Consider the following 22,545-nt stretch of genomic DNA (forward strand, 5'->3'; position numbering starts at 1 on the left):
AGGCAGGCACTCTTGCCACTAGGCTATATCCCCAGCCCCACTGTGCTTATTCAATGAAGGACTATAGATAGAAACAAAGCTCTACTTTCACCTAGAACTCAGTATCACAACATTGACCTTTTGTGGGTTTTTAAATTTAAATTTTATTTTATTTATTAATTAAATTTTATGAATTTTATTGTCAAGGTGATATACAGATGGGTTACAGTTACATACATGAGGCGTGAGTACATTTCTTATCAAACTTGTTACCTCCTCCTTCATTTTCTCCCATCTTCCCTCCCCAACCTCCCCCAAACTGTACAGATAATTTCCAACATATTGTCTTATGAGTATTGCTGTTGAAAGTGGTTCACCTTTTGTCCTTTGGCTCACCATTTTGATGTTCCCCTTCCCTTCCCTAATTCAGATAAACATAAAAACAGTACTCAGGGGGCTGGGGATATGGCCTAGTGGCAAGAGTGCTTGCCTTGTATACGTGAGGCCCTGGGTTCAATTCCCCAGCACCACATATATAGAAAATGGCCAGAAGTGGTGCTGTGGCTCAAGTGGCAGAGTGCTAGCCTTGAGCAAAAAGAAGCCAGGGACAGTGCTCAGGCCCTGAGTCCAAGCCACCCCCCAAAAAAAAAACAGTACTCAGGGTACCAAAATCAAATACAGTGACAATAGTATCTCTGCTCATCCTTGTAAGTTTTCTAGAAAGTACTTCAATAACAGTGTCATTTACTTTAATCTAACTTTCTGTGTATACATTGTTGAAATTTCTTAAAGAAACTCATTGATTTATTTTGGGAAGCCTCTCACATTAAGTGACTCACTCTTTTTATTTTTCAGTACTGGGGATTGAAGTCAGGGCTCCAGGCTTATTAGGCAGGGGCTCTACCACTTGAGCCATACCTCCAGTTGCCCCTCACATTAAAAATATAGTGGAGGCTGGGCACCAGTGGCTCACGCCTGTAACCCTAGCTACTGAGGAGACTGAGATCTGCAGATCACCATTCGAAGCGAGCCCAGGCAAAATAGTCTGTAAGACTCTTATCTCCAATAAACTACTCAGAAAAAGCCAGAAGTGGTGCTGTGGCTCAAGTGGTAGAACACTAACTTTGAGCACAGAAAGGCTCAGGTCCTGAGTTCAAGCCCCAGGACTAGCAAAACAAAACAGAACAAATAATATACATACATACATACATACATACATACATACATACATACATGTGTGTGGATGTGTGTGTAGTAGAACTTCCATATTTTTATACATTTACATTCTAGAATGTTTGACAATTCTAAACCTAGGTTATACCATCAAAGCGTTGTGTAGCAAGTGCATTTGAGTGATTCCTTCTCTTTTAGGAACCAAGTTGATATTGGGCCAAAATGCGGTTTGTATCTAGGTTTGTTCTTGAGGTCTTAGCAGTTTTGTCTTCTTGGCTGTGAGTATCAAAGAATGTAGTGAAGAATCCCAATTTTGTTGTGAAGCATTCTCATACCAGCAACAGAATTTGGACTTCCACTTCTAGATCTCCTTCTAGTTCCTCAATGTGGTCAATTCTGATAGCTGTCCTATGTATGTCAGTACATACATGTGTACATACCTACAAACACTTGCATACACATATATACATATTTATCATATATGCTTCCACTTATATAACTCCACAGAGCTTCTTCCTGCTTGCTTTTAACCCCCACCAATTCAAGTTCCCCGAGAAAAACCTGTTTCTACAACCTTATTCTACCTCAACCTTCCTCCCTCCTTCAATTACTCTTGGCCTCCTTTCTTCTCACTTCTTTTTACTGTCCTTATGATAACTGATCTCTGTGTGGTCCTTATCTACCCTAGCATGTGTAAGTAATAAAATACTTATTTCTATCTGTACAGGCCCTAATCCTTGAAGGGAGGCAATCTGTCTTAAAGATCCTAAATTGAAAGCAAGGAAAATAGGAAAGTGTTTCCAAATTATAATTTGTGGCAGCCTAGAATACCTTGCATGCAGCATATGTTGGACAGGTGGCTTCCTAATCTCTCATGGTGCCTAGCCACTAACCCGTATCCTTTCCACAATGCTCCTTTAGTGCATTGCTTGCCACAGGGAGTGGGGCTTTATAGATCAGAGTACATACACAGTAACATCATTAGCTTGGCCTGATTTGTCCTTATATGTACATGCACAGTGCAGATTCCCTTGGATAATGCCAGTTTGCTCAGGGTTCCCTTGTATTAGTGAGGAGTTCACCATATCTGGACATTCATGTCTTGGCCTATGTTGCTCACTTCTATTGCTCTCATGGCTTAGTTCGAGCATTGTGGGAGGGAAAGGAGTCTTTGGGGGAACATAGCAGTAGATGTTTGTGTCTTATTTTTCTCATAGACATACATTATTCTGTAAAGATGGCCTTGTGGAAATAAGTTTAGTTTTCCAATAGAGTTGTTAGGAGCCCTACTTAGGTTTTACTATGCAGTAATAGACCATACTTTTACCATTCTACATACAATTGTTACATTTTTATTTAGGGCTTGAAAATTTTATCTTGCTAGCAATAATTATTACCTGGCCACTGTCTCTGTCTACAGGGACCTAATGAGCAAAGATGTGCATGTTTTTTGCACATGGCACAGAGAAGACTTAACTGATATTAACTATTCCAACCCAGTCTAACACAACACAGAATATCTACATTATTGTTTCTTTATGTGTGTATGTATGTGACACATGTCTACAGATGCATCTGCATATATGCATGTATTTCTTTTTTAAATTATTGTTTTTCCTTTTTTTTTCCTGTCAGGTGATAATAGAATCCAGCATGGAAGAGGAGTTGTTAGTACCCTCACCTTAACTCCTCAATCAATTCTAAGAAATTAGTTGACAGTTTACTTCCCAAATCTTCATTCCTATATATGATCACTTGGATGCCCTTTACAGGTATGATGCCTATGTGGGTAGAGACTGTGTTTTTATTAGAGTCCTAGGATGGGATATGAGTTGATACATCTTCTCCTTAAGTTTATCCTTAGTTGTAACCAGACAACAGTAACAACCCACCAAGAATCAGATTAGGGAGGCACAGTTGTAAACTCCTCTTGAATTGAAGAGTTTTGCTTAACAAATTCTGTCCTCAATGAAAATCTAACTCTGGGCTGGGAATATGGCCTAGTGGCAAGAGTGCTTGCCTCCTGTACATGAAGCCCTGGGTTCAATTCCCCAGCACCACATATATAGAAAATGGCCAGAAGTGGCGCTGTGGCTCAAGTGGCAGAGTGCTAGCCTTGAGCAAAAAGAAGCCAGAGACAGTGCTCAGGCCCTGAGTCCAAGCCCTGGGACTGGCCAAAAAAAAAAAGAAGAAGAAGAAGAAGAATGAAAATCTAACTCTAACCAGTCCATTGTAGCTGAGCTCTTTATATATAGTTAATTCATCTCATTTAACTACATTTAATTTACTCTAGTCAAGAATATTTTTTGTCAGTTGTGGGGCTTGAACTCAGGGCCTGGGCATTGCCCCTGAGCTTTTTTTGCTCAGCGTTAGTGCTCTACCGCTTTGAGACATAGTGTTACTTCCAATTTGGGGGTGATTAATTGGAGATGCGAGTCTTATGGACCTTCCTGCCAATGCTGGCTTTGAACCATGATCTTCAGATCTTACCGTCCTGAGTAGTTAGGATTTATAGACATGCGTCATCAGCATCCAGCCCTAGTCAGGTTTTTTTGTTGTTGTTGTTTACTTTTTTGATGACATAGACACCTTGTTAATTGCCTGCCTTTGATAAGTTCTCAGTAAATTTTTGTTGAGAATAATATGAATAGATTTTTTTTTATTAATTTTCTGAATAATTTGTCCTACTAAGCAGTGAAGATAAACAGGTTTTTTTTTAAGTAACAGACATAGTTTTCAGTGTGAATCAGGTAATTTATTCTGAAATGTGTAACAGAGACCCTGGACAAGTATGCTGATCCTGAAGTGTATGGAGCTATGTACACTAAGTTATTGTTTCAGAATTGAGGAAGGGATAAGTAGGCTTGGCTCAAGTGGTAGAGCTTCACTTGGAAGCAAGAAAACTGAGTGAAAGTGAGGTATTGAGTTCAAGCCCCAGAACTGTCACCAAGAAAATGAAAAAAGAAAAAAGCAGAGATGTAGAAAAGAACGTTTCTCACCTATGCTACTTTTCCCTGTGTCCTTGTATAGGGTGACCGCATTGAGTGGGTTTGCTACAGTTGATGCCTTCATTTCTATACCAGCTTCATCAAAACAACGATAAAAGTCTTCTTTATGCCCGGTGACACTTTTCTTCTTGTGTGGCAGTGGATACCTCCTGCAGATAAGAAATGCTTAACTGAGAAATGCTCATATTGGGATATCACCGATGAGACTTTAATTGGGCATGGTGACTGTTTCCCTTGCTGCCGCTTGACTCAATCACAGGAGCCTCACATAAATTGCACAAGAAGCTCAAAATGGTGGAATTGCTCAGTGCTCCCATAAATACATATTTACCATTTTTCTTTGCCACATGATAAATTTTTAAAGCTGATATATTCAAAAGAAACTGCATACTTTTTTCTCAAAAATTCAAAGACCAAATAATATAAAAACTAAGGGCCCTCCTCTCTTTCAACTCAATTCTCACAGTTTTCTTTTATTCAAGAAAGATGTGCATTTTTTTAGTGCACAAATGGACATGTAAGCTATTTTGGAGTGGGTGTTTAGAAGTGAACCCATATTGTAACACATTCTTCTGCCAATTACCTCTTCCATTTAAGTCTTTTCAGTGGTTTTTTTTCTATTTCAGTAATACATATACATCTGTGTCATTTGTTGAATGACTGCATGACTATTCTATAGATAAAATATAATTAAATGTTTTATGGATTTCTCATTCATGGTTATTTATGTTAGTACCAAATTTCTGTGCAATGAACCTCCCTCTTATCAACAATTCTGCATTTGTCTGTGATACTATAATAAGTTTACCTAGCAGTTGAATTACTAGAATTAAGGATACAAACATTTAATATTCTGAAATTTATGGAAAGATTCTTTTTTTCAAATGTGGTTAACAATTTTGTCCTCAATGGCAATGAATAAGATTGCCAACTTTCCCACGTCCACACAGATGATAAATTTTAAACATACTTAAATTTTTGCAAATGTGGTAGCCCAACTATTGTCTTAAATTGTATTTCTTTTGTTTTTGAGTTTGATCATTGTTTTTCATGTGTTTATTAGTCATCTGTATTTTTAATTTCTTTATGTCCAATTCTGGGGGTGAGTGTTGATTTTCGTCTCTGATTTCAGTGAGCACTTTTACTATTGGTGGAATAACTTTTCAGATTGTCAAGCATTACAGATATTTTTATGCTCCTTTAAACTTTGTTTTTGTTATAGTAATGTGTATAATTGTTATATGTCCAAGTATATAACCATGTTCGCTTTATAGCTTCTGGTTTCACATCATTTTTGGAAAGGTATTAATACCAAGTCCATAAAACTCTTCACCTATGTTAACTTCTAATTCATTGTGGGGTTTTTTTTAAGTCAAATTCGTATATCATTAGAATATTTTTGTTTTGAAGTCTTAAATTGCCAAGTTATTTGCCATTACTTGCGATTATTTGCCAATAATTGCCCATTTATCTGTAATGCCATCTTGCGCCTATGGTGTATTCTCATCTGACTGGCTCCATTTTTGTTCTGTGGATCTGTGTGTCTCTTCTTCTGCCTCCTGTCTCATGTGTCTTCTTACTGGAAGAAATTACAGTTTAGACTGCAATTTCATCAGACTTAATAAATTAATTTGGGGAAATTGGTTTTCAGTAATATTGTCTTCACAGTCAAGAACAATATATGTCTCTTATTCAAAAATTTTAATTGCTGTTGACATTTTTCACTTTAGTTATGAGATTTTTCTTTTACTCTGTTCATTTTTTCTGAATCTGGAAGTTTTGTTGTGTTTTTGAGGGGTAAATGGTCACCTCAGTACTTTTCATATTTTTTTCAAAATGTGGACAGAATTTTTTTGCAAATATTGATAGCTTTAATTGCCCTCTTCCAATTTATCCTGATTTTGCCTAAGTCCACATACTGGTACTTTCAGAGCACTTAAACAATTGTTGAAATATTACCCACCCTTGATTTAAATGGGCCTTTAATGGAATGCTTCTTGGGTTGCAATGCACATTTTTTGCTGGTCTGCTTCTCCCAAAAGACCACCCAAAAGACCACCCAAAAGAGCTATGAATGAGCAAAGATAAGTTTATTAAATTTACTGCAGCAAGGGAAAACACCACCTTGACAGGGTTTGATAGTGTTTCATGGATCAGAGGAAAGGTGCCTTTGGGTCTGGGCTGTTGTGATTTAAGGCAGATAACTGATTAGGAATAGGAAAAAAAATATAGTGCAATGATTGTTGGAAGACTATGAAGAATATGATGTGAGTCTTGATTATGAAATTATTGTCTAAGTGAGCCATTTATCTAGGTAAGATACTATCAGTGGCAGAAGAGCTATTTTCCTAGATGAGGAAACTGAATTCATTTATCAGTTTATAGTTGCATTTTGCTGAGTAGAATTCTGCTGATGGTGGTATCATGTCTTAGTCCCAGTAGGTAAGTTATTTTTATTTGGATGATCTTATTCATCAGTACACTAATTTTGAGATGAGATATTTGGTTTGTTTAATTAGAAAAGTCTTTTACTTTTTATATTTTTCTAAGGAATTTTAATCGAAATCAGGTGGTACATGTGATCAGTATTTTTTTGCACAAACACTAGCACTATTGCTTAAAACATTTATGCTATGAAACAGTTCCTTTTCTACTATTGAAACCTTTTCTGAATGAACAGATTCTACTTGATTCTGAAAAAGATCTATTAAAATAAATGGAGATAAGAATGTGGCTTAGTGGCAGAATGCTTGTGTTGCATGCATGAAGCCCTGGGTTCAATTCCTCGGTAGTACCACATAAACAGAAAAAGCCGGAAGTGGTGCTGTGGCTCACATGGTAGAGAGCTAGCCTTGAGCACAGCGAGGCTAGGCCCTGAGTTCACACCCTAGGAATGGCAGAGAGAGAGAGAGAGAGAGAGAGAATTAAAATAAATTTAATAATATAATTTAAAATCAATTTGAATTTATTTGATTTGGAATGTTGGAAGCATATTGACTAAGTTAAGTGAATCTGTGATTTTCTTTTTGCTTTACTTTTTATGCTTTGATATCAAAATTTCTGGTTGTGTTAAAATTCTTTCAATGATCTTTTTTCTATTCTTAATAGGCTAAAAGGCTATAGGATTGCTTTCAGTCTTTAAATGAACTAGTCAGATAAACCTGAAGCTAGGATGCCTAGAATCTTTTTTGCATTCTTTCTACAGTTACTGCTTGTTGGATAGTTTGTGTTTTATGTTTAATAATTTCTTTCTCTTAGAAAATTATAGTCCATGCAGACTTCTTACCACACTAGTACAAAGTTTTGGTGATTTGTTTTATGATGTTTAATGAAATAAATTTAACTAGTGGGGTTTAGCATCACCAATCCTCTCCTATACTTTCCCTCAATTGGATATTTGGTATAATTTTATCCATATTTTAAATGTTCCAGTTAGTTTGCATATTTTCCCTAAATTCATTTGCTAGTTCTCCTAATAAATTTTTAAACATAAGTAATCATTTATTTTCACCTGGTCTTGGTAATGAAAGATTTGCTCTATTTTTATCTACTAAAAAGCATTTTATTCAGAGTTTTGGACAAAAGAACTGTGAGGTTGTCTCACTGCTGGCCACAAACTCATGTTCTTTACTACCAACATTTGCCATAAGTGCTTTCTGTTGTTTTTTATGGTTTACATTTTAATAGTACTGGGGTTTGAACTCAGGGTCTTGTGCTTGCTAGGCCAAGTGCTTCACCATTTGAGCCACACCCCCTAAACCTTTTTCTTTTCTTTTTCTTCAGATAGGGTCCTACATTTTTGTTCAGACACACCTCAACCATGATCTTTCCATCTTTGCCTCTTGCACAGCTAGGATTATAGACATACACCACCACTACCAGCTTAATTCTTGAGATGGGTACTTGATAACCTACCTGTTTCCCAACTACCCTTTGCACTGCAGTCTACCTGATTTCTGCCCCCTCAACATCTGGGAATTACATGCATGAGCCCACAAGACTTTCTTAACTATTTTAAAATGAGGCTTGAAGTCATAATTCTTTTCCCCCTAAAACCTTGCTTGCTCTTCCCTTCCCTTCCCTTCCCATCCCCCCTTCCTCCCCCTCCCCTTCCCACCCAGCCCCTCCCCTCCCCTCCCTTTCCCTCCCCCCTCCTCTCTCTCTCTTTCTTTCTCTCCGTCCCTCCTTTTCCTTTCTTTTCTTTTCCTTCCTATCTATGTATTATCCAATTTTTGGTGATGGTACAAAGGGTCGAACTCAGGATCTTGTAATTGTTACACTTTAGCCACATCCTTAACTGTTTAGGTCTTACGGTTTTTTTGTTTTTGGTTTTGGTTTTTTTCCCCATTCCTGAGCTGCTTTTGCTCAAGACTAGTGCTCTACCATTTGAACCACAGCTGAACTTCCAGCTGTTTTTTGGTAATTTATTGAAGATAAGGATCTCAGACTTTTCTGCCCCAGCTAGTTTCAAACTGTGATCCTCAAATCTCAGCACCCAGCTGGTTTTAGGTATTTTTGAAATAGTTTCACAATTCATGATACTTCCCAGGCTGTCCTAAACTTGATTCCCCTATTCTGATTTCTATATAGTTTATACAGCTATTGATTGAAATGAAGCCTTAATAACTTTTACTGGGATTGGCCTCTATGACTCTCCTAGTCTTCACTTCCCAAGAAGATGGGATTACAAGTGTGAACCACCATGCTTCACCCAGAAGCATTTTTAAAATGTGCTTTTAAGTTATAATGGCCATTTTAAACCCCAACTTGCCTTCCATGTTATCTTCTCCTCACATATCCACTATGCCCTTCCTAGTGTGATTGGTTTCTTATTTGTCCTACACACACACACACACACACACACACACACACACACACACCACTTATCTTTACTCCACAAGCTGTGTGTACACAGGTAGCACATATGCGCATATTTTTACTATTCCTTAACCTTTTTTCATATACTTAATAGCTATTTTAGTATCTAGCAGATTATGTCAGGCATATAAAATTTATTTATTTGACATAGTTAAGTACATAGACCTGTTATTTGAGTTGGGGATGGTACTAGGGTTTGAACTCAGGGCCTTGCACTCTCTAGGTAGGCTTTCTAGCACTTGAGCACTCCCACAGCCTTTTTTGTGTTGGTCATTCTCAAGGTCTCACTTTTTGCCTGGACTGGCCTAGACTGAAATCATCCTAATTGTCATCTCCACATAGCTCAAATGAGAGGTATGGGCCACTATGCCCAGGCAGTGCTTTAGATGGAGTCTTTGATCTTCTTGCTTGGACTGGCCTTGAACCATTATCTTCTTCCTAATACCTAGAAATGTAGACTTGAGTACAGATCTTAATCATACAATTCAGTGATGAAGTAACTTCTACCTCAGGAATTAGAATACTATTACCACTTGAGAAGCTACATTACTGCTTGTTTCTTGTTAAGCAAATTCTCATAAGGATTAGGGTTCTAGTTTCTCTGATCATAAATTTTACTTACTTTGAAATTAGCATGATTAAATTCACAGTATGCAGCTGGCTTCTCAGACTCTTATCTCCAATTAACCACCAGAAAAACCAGAGGTGGCACTTGGCTCAAGTGGTAGAGTGCTAGCCTTGAGCTGAAAGAGCTCAGAGACAGTGCCCAGTCCTAAAGTTCAAGACCCACAACTGACAAAATAAAATACATACTGCATTGAATAGGTATATTTCAGTTTTCTTATCCAGTCTCCTGTTGATTGGATTCTTTTCTCCTTTTTAACTATTTGAATTACCTAAAAATGTAATTGCTTGCTTGTGAATGGATTATTTTCCCCTTTGTAGGAAACTGACAGAGAAGTTTTTTAGAGTCTTCTAAACTTTTTCTCAATCCCACCCAGTGATTTTCACTTTCCACTGTCACCGACCTTGTAAATAGTTGGTCTTTTAAAATCATATCCTCTTAACTGATTGTCAAGTGGTATTTTGTTGTGGCTTCAATTTGGCATTTGGTTAATTAGGTAAACAATTTTTCATGGAAATATCAGTGGTCAGTCTTCTTCAGTAAAATGTCTTTATTTCACAGCTTTTACTTTGTAAAGTTAATTATAGAGTTACAGCAAATTTGCAAAAGTGAAAGAGCTTTCCTGTATGCTTTTAAGCTCAGTTTTCTTTGTTTTATTTTTATGTAATGATTATTAAAATTGGGAAGTGATACAATATGACCAACTAATCTTAAAGCCATATTCAATTTATTTCCGATTGTCTCACAAATATGGTTTTGATCTGATCTCAGTTCTAACTCAAAATCCTATATTGCGATGTTACACTTCTTTGTATGTCTCCTCCTTCACCTCCTACCTCAGTGCAGCAAATCTGAGACTGTTCCCTTCATTCCTACATTTTGTTAAATTGACATTTGAAGAATACTATGATCTTGTATTCAATTTGTAATTTTCTGATATTTCCTTATGACTAAATTGAGGATAAACTCTGCTCCATTTTGTCACATAAAAGTATTTTAAAAACAGAATTTAGATATCAGTTATATTTGTATCTACTGGTTTGTGTCATTTCTAGGTCCATAGCCAGGAACTATGTGTAAGTTTACACATGCATGTGGACACACGCACACACACATAATCTTTTTTTTTTTTTCTTAGCTTTTTCACTTATGGCTTTGCACTCTGTCACTTGAGCCACACCACCACTTCCAGCTTTTTGCTGGTTAACTGGAGGCAAAAGTCCCTTATATTTGTCTGTCCCAGCTGGCTTCAAACCTGGATCATTAAATCTCGGCATCTTCAGCAGCTAGGATCACAGCCATGAACCATCAACACCTGACTACCACATTTTCTTTTTTTTCTTTTATTTATTATTATTTTTATTTATTTATTTTTTGGCCAGTCCTGGGCCTTGGACTCAGGGCCTGAGCACTGGCCCTGGCTTCTTTTGGCTCAAGGCTAGCACTCTGCCACTTGAACCACAGTGCCACTTCTGGCCGTTTTCTATATATGTGGTACTGGGAAATCGAACATAGGGCTTCATGTTTATGAGGCAAGCACTCTTGCCACTAGGCCATAGTCCCAGCCCCCTACCATATTTTCATTCATCCATTGGTGGGTAGCAATTTTCCTATTGTGAATAGTGCTATGACAACAGACATTTCTGTAGTAAAGTAACTGACTTTGATTCTTTTAGCCATACACTCAGGAATAGTATTACTGGAGCATATGCAAGTTCTACTTTTAGGGTTTTTTGGGTTGTTTTTTTTAGAAAACTCCTTACTGACTAGATTACTGGCTAGATTAGTTAAAATACTGTCATTAGCAAATAAGAGACTTTCCACCCCAGCTTCACCAGCGTTTATTGTTATTTTTTTCTTGATAATAGCCATTCTGACTGATATGTGTTGGAATATCAGTCTTTTTTATTTAAATTTTCTTGATGGCTAATTTAAACATTTTTATGTATTTATTGATTATTTTCATTTGAAAATTATGTGGTCAGCACTTTTATCAATTTCATAGTTGAATTATTTGTTATTTTGGCATTGAATTCTTGATATATTCTTGATATTAATGCCCTGTGGGACAAACAACCTCATAAACGCTTTTTCCCAGCTTGTAGGCTATCACTTATCATTGTTTATTGTTGCTTTGGCTGTACAAAATAACTTTTTATCTAACATGATTCCATTTGTCAGTTCTTGCTCCTAATTCCTGAACTGTTAGAGTACTACATAGAAATTCTTTAGCTAGGAGCTGGGGATATGGCCTAGTGGAAAGAGTGCTTGCCTCGTATACATGAGGCCCTGGGTTCGATTCCCCAGCACCACATATAAATAATATAAAGCAGAAAACGGCCAGAAGTGGCACTGTGGCTCAAGTGGCAGAGTGCTAGACTTGAGCAAAAAAAAAAAAAAAAAAAGAAGCCAGGGACAGTGCTCAGGCCCTGAGTCCAAGGCCCAGGACTGGCCAAAAAAAAAAAAAAAAAAAAAAGAAATTCTTTAGCTATGCTTTTATCTTGAGGTGTTTTCCCTATGCATTCTATAGTAGTATCAAGGTTACATTAAGCTGTGATCCATTTTATTTATTTTTGCACAGAGAAAGAGAGATCTAGTTTTAAGTCTTCTACATATGGATACCCCACTTCCCCAGAACCAGCTGCTAAAGAGCTGTGTTTTTTTCACTGTATTATGCATTAATATTTTAAATCAAATTAGATCAACTGAGAGCATCTGTGTGCTGACAGTTTTTAGGGTTTTTTTTGTCTCTGGCATGTCTCTTTTTTGAAAAAAAATTAGATTTGTGTGTGTGCAAGCACGTGTGTGTGTGTGTGTGTGTGTGCGCACGTGCACGCGCGCGCCAGTTCTAAGGCTTGAACTCTGAGTCTGGGCACTATCCCTGAGCTTTTTTGCCCAAGGCTAGCACTCTACTACTTGAGCCACAGCTCTACTTCTGGCTTCATTGGTAGTTTATTGGAGGTAAGAGTCTCATGGACTTTGCTTCTCAGAATAGCTTCAAACCAGGATCCTCAGAACTCAGCCTCTAAGTAGCTAGAATCACAGGCATGTGCCCCTGACACCTGGCTAGTGTTTTTTATTTTATTCACTTTGTAAAACTTGATGTTATTCTGTTATTTGTGTTTATATAATCAGAATTATTTTAGTTTACCTGCTTTATATTATTTATTTCATACTTATTAAATGGTGTGTTTGTTTTTGACATTTTAAACCATAACTTTGTAGTTTTTGTTTTGTCATTCAACAAAGCAGTTTATAGATGCAATGCATCTTGATTGATGTCACCCCTTTCATCATTCTTCCCTTCCCTCCCAGCCCCATCCCTCCCCTATATTTTCTTAATTTCATAGGTTATACATTTAATTTTACGGCTGCATTCTTCCTTTCTCTCTCATTCATCTTCTCCCCCTCCCCCGGCCCTGACCCCAGTCCCTCATTTTTCAGTACCTGTTTCCTGGTGTTTATTTTACTGGTCTGTGAGTTAGTCTTTCTGAGGAATTACACTATTTGAGTTCTTCCCTGAATCTACCATAGTTTGATAAATACATTGGGTTACACTTGCATACCACCTCAAAGTGTTTACTTATATATAACTTGTTTGTCTCTCCTGTTGCAATGATTTGAAGACATGTTATATAGCATTTTCATAAGATTAGTTTACTTATATGTCCTATATGGTGAAATCAGTTTTTATTTGATTAATTTAATAGATGCTCCCTCATAAGAAAAAAGTAATTAAAATTTCTGATTTATGTAATAAAATTATTATGTTAATGGGTGTTTTTATTTATTGAGTGCACACTTAAAAATAGCATATTCTGGGTTTGAAATGATCATAAACCTTCTCATTTTTAATAATGCGGTGATGGTGGTCAAATGCAGGACTTTGCATGGCAGGCAAACATTATCATAAGCTACATCTTCAGCTCTTAGTCTTTTGAGACAGAATCTCATTTGCCTGAGTTTGCTTGAAGAAACTTGTTGTTATATGAAATATTAATGGGCATCACTTCTCATCATGATACTTTTAAATTATACCTCCACTTTAGAAGAAAATTTATATTTTCTGACTGAGCTACAGAAGTGACGAATAAATCATCTTCTTTCTTGAAATGATAATATAAAAAAAAAAATCTCTTGTGATAGTGCTGTGTACTTTTTCAGCAGGGGAATCTATGCCTGGTGGGGAGATTCATGAGATTAAAGACTGTTTCATCATTCTGTTGACCATTTCCTCTGCTTCTCAGAAGCCCATTCCTTTTATGGTTTTTCTCTTTATTGCCTACATTTTGAGGTCATGTAAGAGATAATTGCCAACTGAGTGTACCAACAGCTCCCGAGTAGTCCCAGCTACTCAGGACTGAGATCTGAGATTATGGTTTGAAGCCAGCCTAGGCAGAAAAGTCTGTGAGACTGACCTCTAATTAACCAGCCAGAAGTGAAATTGTGGCTCAAATGATAGAATACCAGCCTTGAGTGAAAAAAGCTAAGGGACAGCTCTTGGGCCATGAATTCAAATCCTAGTACTGGCACAATAAAAATAATAATTGCCTTTCCCCATATCTTAAAGTGTTTATGTATTTCTTAGTAAGTATTCAGAGTTTGGAGTCTTATTTTAGTTACTTAGTCAATTTTGAATTTGTTTTTTGTATATGGTCAAAAGTTAGAAACTAGTTTCACTCTTCCATGTATGTCCATCCATTTTTCTCAGCACCTTTCTCCCATAGGTGTTCTTGAGATCTTTGTTGAAAATCAGTTGTCTATAAATAGTTGCATTATCTTCTGGATTTTCTGTTCTATTTCATGGACTAAGTGTCTGTTTTTATGCTGGTACCATGCTGTTCAGCCATGCTTTGTAATACATTTTGAAGTCTGGGTAAATGAAGATTTGTTCCTTTTTGGTCAGGATTTTTCTTTTTGTGTGTCTTCTATTTTGTGTGTGTGTGTGTGTGTGTGTGTGTGTGTGTGTGTGTGTGTGTGTGTGATCATGTAAGAATTTTGTGATTACTTTTTTCTACTGATAGGAAAAATGTCATTGTTATTTTGTAATGACTACATTGGATTTTTAAGTTGAAGGTATTCAGATATTTTAGCAGTGTCTTTCCAACGCATAGGCATGGATCTTTTTCTGCATTTTTTATCACTTCCATATTTTCTTTGAGTAATTCAATAGTTTCATTTTAGAGATCTTTTAGATTCTTGGTTAAATTTGCCAACTATCTATCTAATAAAGGATTAGTGCACATAATAATGTACTAAAAAGAATCAACACCCCTACATGCACCTCCATATCAACCTGGGAGCTGACAAGCTTCCCCAATTACCTCTGTGGCCTGGATTAGATCCTGATACTCCATCACTGAGCTGCTAATGAGCCCCTTTGGTTTCCAACACTGTGTGCTTCCAGAGGACCCCACTGTGTGTGCTCTAGCACGAGGAACCTCCATAGTGTCTCATAGTAAAGACCTGAGAAAGAGCGCCTCAAATATTCTTGTTTGTTTGCCAGCCCTGGGGCATGAACTCAGGGCCTGAGCACTATCCCTGGCTTCTTTTTGCTCAAGGCTAGCACTCTGCCACTTGAGCCACAGCGCCACTTCTAGCTTTTTCTATATATGTGGTGCTGAGGAATCGAACTCAGGGCTTCATGCATATGATTGGAGCACTCTACCACTAGCACTTTACTCTAGCACTACACTACCATATTCCCAGCCCCTCCTCAAACGTTCTTTACCAAATTCTTATCCAGATGGGAAAAGAAAATTCCTATCCTGCTAGCCTTCTCCATCTTTCCTATATTACCAATCAGAATCAAAAACAAAACAAACAAAGAAACAGGAACCAGTGCTTCAAGGAAAGACACTGGGATTGCTAGAGCCAGAGGAAAGATTATGGAGAAGATGTGGGGGGGGAATAAGAAGCTCTACTACTTGAGATGTTTTTGTGAAGGGAAAATTCTGAGTCAGGTGGGACATGCACACTACACAGAGACTTATTTAAAAGAATACCTAAGCTGGGTGCTGTGACTCATTCCTGTAATCCTAGCTATTCAGGAGGCTGAGATCTGTGGATAGAGGTTCAAAGCCAGCCTGGGCAGGAAAGTTCTTAAGACTTTTTTTTTTTAACTGTAGTAACATTTTCTTTTTTTTTCTTCAAATTTTTATTATCAAACTGATGTACAGAGAGGTTACAGTTTCATACGTTAGGCATTGGATACATTTCTTGTACTGTTTGTTACTTTGTCCCTCATACCCCCCTTCCTCCTCTCCCTTTCCCTTAAGACTCTTATCTCCAGTGAACCTACCAGAAAACGGAAGTAGAGCTGTGGCTCAAGTGATAGAGTGCTAACTTTGAGCTGAAGAGCTCAGAGACAGCACCCAGGCCCAGAGTTCAAGCCCCACAATCAGCAAAAATAACAATAATAATATAAAATAAAATATGAGTTGAGACAAAATCTAACAAGATGATGACTACAAGGAATCTTTCAAGATTTGTTGGTAGATCAAAAACATATAAATGTTAACACGGATCAAAAAAGTTGTGGAATTGATTTCAGACAAAGCAGGCTTCACACAAAGAAAGACTAACAGACATAAAAGTGATGGTGTATAAGAGATGAAGGACAGCCCTTTATCCACAGAGTGTTAAAATATATAATAGTTAATAGAACTGAAAAAAGTAGAAAAATCTTCAGGCTCTTTCATGTCTCTTTGTAAGCAATGGTCAAGAGTTCCAAAAATAGCAAAGATAACTTGAACGATAGTATTTGATTAACTTATCTGATGCTAAGAGCACTCCATCCAGCCATGGGAGAGGAGTTACACATGATCTTTGCACCCATAAAAATCATTTACCAAAATGAACTATGTGACTTGTGGGTAGGATGGAAGGGTAAACCTGGGAGAGACCAAGGGAAGAATGACATTGCCCAAGGAGAAATATACTCATTACTTGACTTACAATATGGTGGCCCTTCTGTACATCACCTTGATCATAACAAACTTGTACTAAAAAATTTTATTTACCAAAGAGACCATACTTTTTGCAATACAACAGTTATTTTAGGAGAATATAAATTATATGGGCCCAGAATGAAATAAAACTAAAAATAAATATATAGTTGAGAAACCCCAAAATATCTGGAAATTAAGTAATATGCTTCTGAATAACGTATATCAAAGAACAAGTCATTATAGATTAAATATCATTTTAAGTCCAAATTAAAATATAATTTGTGGTGCATGGCTAAAGAAGTGCTTACAGGGAAGTCTTTAGCAATGAATTTGTGTATTAGAAAAGAAAAAAATAGATCTTTAATCAAACAGCTATGCTCCTACCTCAGAAAAATAAAAAAACACTTTAAACAAACGAACAAAAATCTGAAATCACAATTTAAATATGCAGTTTAAAACAGGAAAATTATACTTCAAACTAACAAGACCAAAGCTTGATTCTTTTAGTAAATCAAAAACATTGCTAAACTAAGTGTAGGAGCATAAATTCTTATCCTCATGGAAATTAAAAGATAATAGCATTGTAATCCTAGCTGCTCAAGAGGCTGAGACCTGAGAGTCAAGGTTCAAAGCTAGCCTGAACAGGAAAGTCCATGAGATTCCTCTCCCAACCACCAAAAATCTGAAAACAGAGCTAGTCTCAATTCTAGCCATGAGCAAAATACTAAGGGACAGCACTCAAGTCCTCACTCAGTTCAAGCCCCAGTACGTGTGTGTGTGTGTGTGTGTGTGTGTGTGTGTGTGTGTATGAAAAAGATAGGACTATTAAGAATAACTCTGGGCCCTACAATTTAATAATAGAATTATTTATTTCTTGAAAGACAGAGACTTCCAAAGCCCACAGAAGGAGAAATAAACAGTCCTAAATCCATTAATGGGATTGAATTAACATTCCCAAAAGAAAAAGCATAGGCTCAGGTAGTTTTTCATTGGTGAATTTTAGGAACTTAGGAAAGAATGCCAATTCTCTACTGTTAAATCTAGAACATAGTCATGAAGGAAATACTCCTAGCTCATTACATGAACCTATCATTGCCCCATCACAAAAATCAGATATAAGAAAAACATAGACTCATATATCTCATCAATATTGATATTAAAATCCTTAACAAAATATTACAAATGGAATTCAACAACATTGAAAATTATACACCAAAACGTAATTCTAGCTTGTAAGGACTAGAATTAGCATTAACATCCACATTCACAGCCTATAGAAGAAAAACTATATGATCATACGAATGCATGCAGAAAAGCATTTAATGAAACCCATTCATACAGATGGATGAATGAAACTCACAGTGAAGAATCAGAAAATTTCCTCAATGTGCTGACGAATATCTGCAAAAAAGAAATCTACAGCTAAGAACATTGCTACAGAGGAAGATGTTATGTGGACTGCAAGATGTCCTTTTGTATCCTATGCAACATCATACATGAAGTCTTAGCTAATGTTAAGATGAGGGAGAAAAAAAAGAGTAAGCAATTGAAGAAACCAAACTCTCTTTATTCACAGTTGACTGTGCTATAGAGAGAAAATTTTCCTCAAAGAATCTGTTTTAAAAAATCATTCTCTAGAGCTAATGAACAAATACAGCAAGTTTAATTTCCCTCTTTGCTGTGGAGAAATATGTTGAAAAAATTAGGTCAGAGATGGTAAGATTTATTCTGGCTCCTCGTTCCTTACATTTCAGCCTAGGGTCCCTTGGCCTATCCTGTGCAGGTGTGGGTGAGGCAAAGCATGATGGTGCAGAGGGCAGGGTCGCTCACTTCAAGGTATCTGGGGAGGAGATAGAGAGATAGGAAGGGCTCATGAATATTAAAGCATCTCATGACTATGAAAGATTCATCCTTTGAGGGCATATTTCCAGTGTCCATATCCCCCAACAAGTCCCTGTCTCCCAATAATGCCATCATATGATGAACCTTGTCTGGGAATTAATTCACTACTTAAATCAGAGCCTTCAGATTAGTCACTTCCTCAAATCCTATGAGCTGGTAACAAGCCCGTAATGCCTCTAGAGAGTATCTTATATTCAAGTCACAACACAAGGTTAATAAATAGCAGCTACTGTTCCCCTGGAGACTAGGTGTAAATAAAAATTTATATTTGTACATAAAACTCAAGTATAAATCTAAACCTATATGCCTAGATGCAGAAAACATTTTGAAAGAAATGACTGAAATAAATGGATATGGAGGTGATGTATTTGGGGACTCAAAGATCTAAACGTTCCATGAGCATAGTTTAGAAGACACAGCATTGTCTAAATGTCAGTTCTGCTAAACTCAGTTTCAATCCTGCTTGAAACCTCTGCAAACCACACTGTATATGTTAACAGACTAACTATAAAGTGTATATGAAAAGGCAGTAGCCACAATACTAAGGAAGAGTATTGGAGGAGGATTCAGACAAATTGATTTCCAGGCTCTTATTATAAAGCTATAATAAGATAGTATAGCACTGAAAAAGAACAAAGTACAGAACAGAAAGCTCAGAAACACATACACTCAGAGAGAGTTTATAGGTCTTGAAATTAAGTGGTCTTTAAAAGCTGAAGTGGGTTAGGCACTGGTGCTCACACCCGTAATCTTAGCTATTCAGAACAATGAAATCTGAGGATCACAATTCAAAGCCAGCCCTAGCAGGAAGTTTGTGAGACTCTCAAATTAACTAACAAAAAAGCTGGAAGTGGACTTGTGGGTCAAGTGCCAGCCTTGAGTGAAAAGACTAAGAGACAGTACCCAGGCCCTCAGCTCAAGTCCCAATATTGGTACAAAAAGTAAAATTGACTGGTTTTCAAAAAGGGCACAAAGGCAATCATAATGAACAAATGATAGTCATCCAAAGAACAGATTGGAACAAAGAAGTGTGCATATGCAAAAAGTGAGCTAGATTCAGACTTTACATATTTACTAACTCAAAATGTCACATAGAACTAGAAATGTGCAAACAATTTTAAATTTGTAAAAGAAATCATAAGAGAACAACCTATGCTATCTTAGGTTTTATGATGAGTTCTTAGATCTCTACACCCAAAACACATGATTGAAAATATCATGTTATTGGACTTCTTTTCTATTGAAGTCTCTGCCTTTCAAAAGACACTGAAAGATCAATAAAAAGATAGGCCATAGATTGAGAGAAAATATTTTCACATATATCTTATAATGGTATTCTATCCAAACACATAAAGAACTCTTTTTAAAAAAAAAAAAATCCTCATCAGTAAGAAATCAACTCATTTCAAAATGGTCACAAGAGTTGAACAGATCTATATCACCGGTTATAGAGGTGACATTTTCTCAGGCTCAATATTTTCTATTAGTAGGGTGATGCAAATGAAACAATAAGAAAACATGGCATGTATAGTAATAGGATGGTTAAGATTTGATGTCAAGTTCTGGTGAATGGGTAAGAAATATTCCATGGAAATGCAAAATGGTACAGCCGCTTCAAAACAAAGGTTATCATCATAAAGCTAAAGGTGCTCTTGCCACACATCTAGCCACTATGCACCTAAGTATTTACCCATGTCTGCACAAAACCAGAATGTGATATGTATAGCAGCTTTGTTATACATATTCTAGAAAAGAAAATGGAAATAAAAACTAGAATTAACTAAAATATCATTCAGTAGGTGAGTGGGTAAACAAACTATAGTATACGCAACAATGGAATATCATTATAGACAGTAAAATATAGTCTTTTAAGCCTCACCAAAACATAGAAAACTCTTCCAGGTGGCTATAATTCTAGCTACTCAGGAGGCTGAGGTCTGACGATTTCCCTTTGCAGCTGCCCTTAGGAAGAAAAGCCTGAGAGACTCTAATTAACCAGCAAAGAAGCTGGACAGGAGGTGTGGCTCAAGTGGTAGAGTGCCAGCTGTGAGCAGAAAAATGCATGTGAAACTATGAAACTCTGAGTTCAAACCCTGGTACTGTAGAGAAAAAAAAAAGAACACAGAAATTCTTAGATATATACTGTTAAGTGAAAAAAAACAGTCTATTATGTATATATACAGTATGTGTCCTTTCATATGACATTCTGGGAAAGGCAAAATAGGTAGATGATAAATAGGTAACCAGATAACAGGTAGGTAGATAGACTGATAGATACTAGGTACACAGAGTTGTTATCAGACAGGCGCTTATTCTCATGAAGTTCAAGATTTATTTATTTATTTATTGCCAGTCCTGGGGCTAGAACTCTGGGCCTCAGTTCTGTCTTTGAGTTTCTTTTGCTCAAAGCTAGTACTCTACCACTTGAGCCACAGCACAACTTCTGGCTTTTGTGTTTTGAGCAGTTTATATTACAGCTATAATCACAGATTTTCCTGCCTGGGCTGGCTTCCACTCGCCATCTGCAGATCTCAGTTTCCTGCCTAGCTAGGATTACAGGCATGAGCCACCAGCGCCCAGCTTAGGGATCAAAAATTTAGTATCATTTCTTTTTCTTTTTTTGTTTTTTTGCCAGTCCTGGGGCTTGAACTCAGGGCCTGAACACTGTCCCTGAGCTCAAGGCTAGCGCTCTACCTCTTGAGCCACAGCACCACTTCCAGCTTTTTCTGTTTATGTGGTACTGAGGGCCTCATGCACACGAGGCAAGTACTCTACCGCTAAGCCACATTCCCAGCCTCAGGACTTCATGTATGTAAAAAAGTTAAAAACACACAATGTAGGAAAATGGAGGCTCCCGGGATGAGACACTTAGTGATCTGTATTGCAAACATCTAAGGCAATCTTACTGATAAGCCTGGTGGGTTGGAGCTGGTTTAAGTAACTTTGGAAATGAGTGGAATTTTTTAAACAAAAAGCAAAGTGACAAGAAGCTCCATGTCCTGCTTGGAAACATTGCTTCCCATGCGCATGCGCATTAGCAATTCTGAAACTTGTGCATGCACACAAGAATTGAGCAGTCCACTGCTTGGCAGGTGGTGTAAGTTTTCTTAATGTTTCAGTAAAAGGTTATGGATAAGGTAAAAAAGCTAGCCAGACTCATGCTGCAACGGATTAAAGTGAGAAACATCAGTACAAATTCATTTTAGTCATTTATATTAATCACAGTACAAATTCATATAAGGTCATATAATTCATACAGATGTATGTCTATACATTTATCATGGGTACATATGTTACTATCGATAATTATTTAATAAAATGAAAGGTATTTATGGAAGAAAGTAATTATGAAACCAGTGAAATGGAGAGGCTAAAAGTTTTCCTCTGAGAACAGGAACCAAATTTATTTTCTGTTATTCATTTCTGCCCAACACTGTACCAGATGTTAAGTAAAACATAGATGAAGGATTTGAAATGAAAAGGTACAAATGTTGTTCACAATCTGAACAAGAGTCATAAAAATTAGAAAAGGACTGGGCACTGGTGGCTCACACCTGTAATCCTAGCTACTCAGGAAACTGTCGTCTGAGGATTGAGGTTCAAAGCCATCCCAGGCAGGAAAGTCCTTGAAATTCTTATATCCAGTTAACCACCAGAAAACCAAAAGTGGTGCTGTGGCTCAAATGGTAGAGTGCTAGCCTTGAGATGAAGAGCTCAGGGACAGCACCCAGGCCCAGAGGTCAAGCCCCACAACTGGCAAGGAAAGAAATATTAGAAAAGGAAGCCACGCTGCTGTATTCAAAAGCAGCAACCAAGTAAAAGTACAGATATCTTTGCGAAATAATAAATGAATCAATAATAAATGAAATTTTAAGAAGAATATTTTCAGGAGCAATGGGAACATCAATTGCAAAGGAAAAGATCTACACACAGTATTAGAAAAATGTCTGGAAAGGAAATAAATAATAGAAATGAAGATGTATATCCCATTGACAAGTTTAATTCACATAGAGATGGTAATTTCTGCTGA

The 22,545-nt window shown here is 37.0% G+C and overlaps 1 protein-coding gene and 2 long non-coding RNA genes across 13 annotated transcripts in view; 1 reads left to right on the top strand and 2 right to left on the bottom strand.

Annotated features, from left to right (window-relative positions):
* LOC125338585 lies at nt 1–1,630 on the bottom strand. The gene is made up of 3 exons (XR_007208338.1): nt 1,241–1,630; nt 953–954; nt 1–40 (listed from the first exon to the last, which is right to left on the bottom strand). It is a non-coding gene; the product is annotated as an uncharacterized LOC125338585 (long non-coding RNA).
* Nucleotides 1,631–2,164: 534 nt separating this feature from the next.
* LOC125338584 lies at nt 2,165–6,378 on the top strand. Its single transcript, XR_007208337.1, has 2 exons — nt 2,165–2,924; nt 4,183–6,378. It is a non-coding gene; the product is annotated as an uncharacterized LOC125338584 (long non-coding RNA).
* Ube3a (ubiquitin protein ligase E3A) overlaps nt 4,081–22,545 on the bottom strand; it is a 139,756-nt gene continuing 121,291 nt past the window's right edge. For all 11 annotated transcript variants that reach the window (XM_048329476.1, XM_048329465.1, XM_048329469.1 and 8 more), the window contains one exon: nt 4,081–4,309. In XM_048329476.1, coding sequence (XP_048185433.1) covers nt 4,096–4,309 — 214 coding nt within the window. In that variant the 3' untranslated portion in view covers nt 4,081–4,095. The remainder of the gene's footprint in view (nt 4,310–22,545) is intronic.

Source organism: Perognathus longimembris, chromosome 20 (genome assembly GCF_023159225.1).
Source record: "Perognathus longimembris pacificus isolate PPM17 chromosome 20, ASM2315922v1, whole genome shotgun sequence".
Lineage (NCBI taxonomy): Eukaryota > Metazoa > Chordata > Mammalia > Rodentia > Heteromyidae > Perognathus > Perognathus longimembris.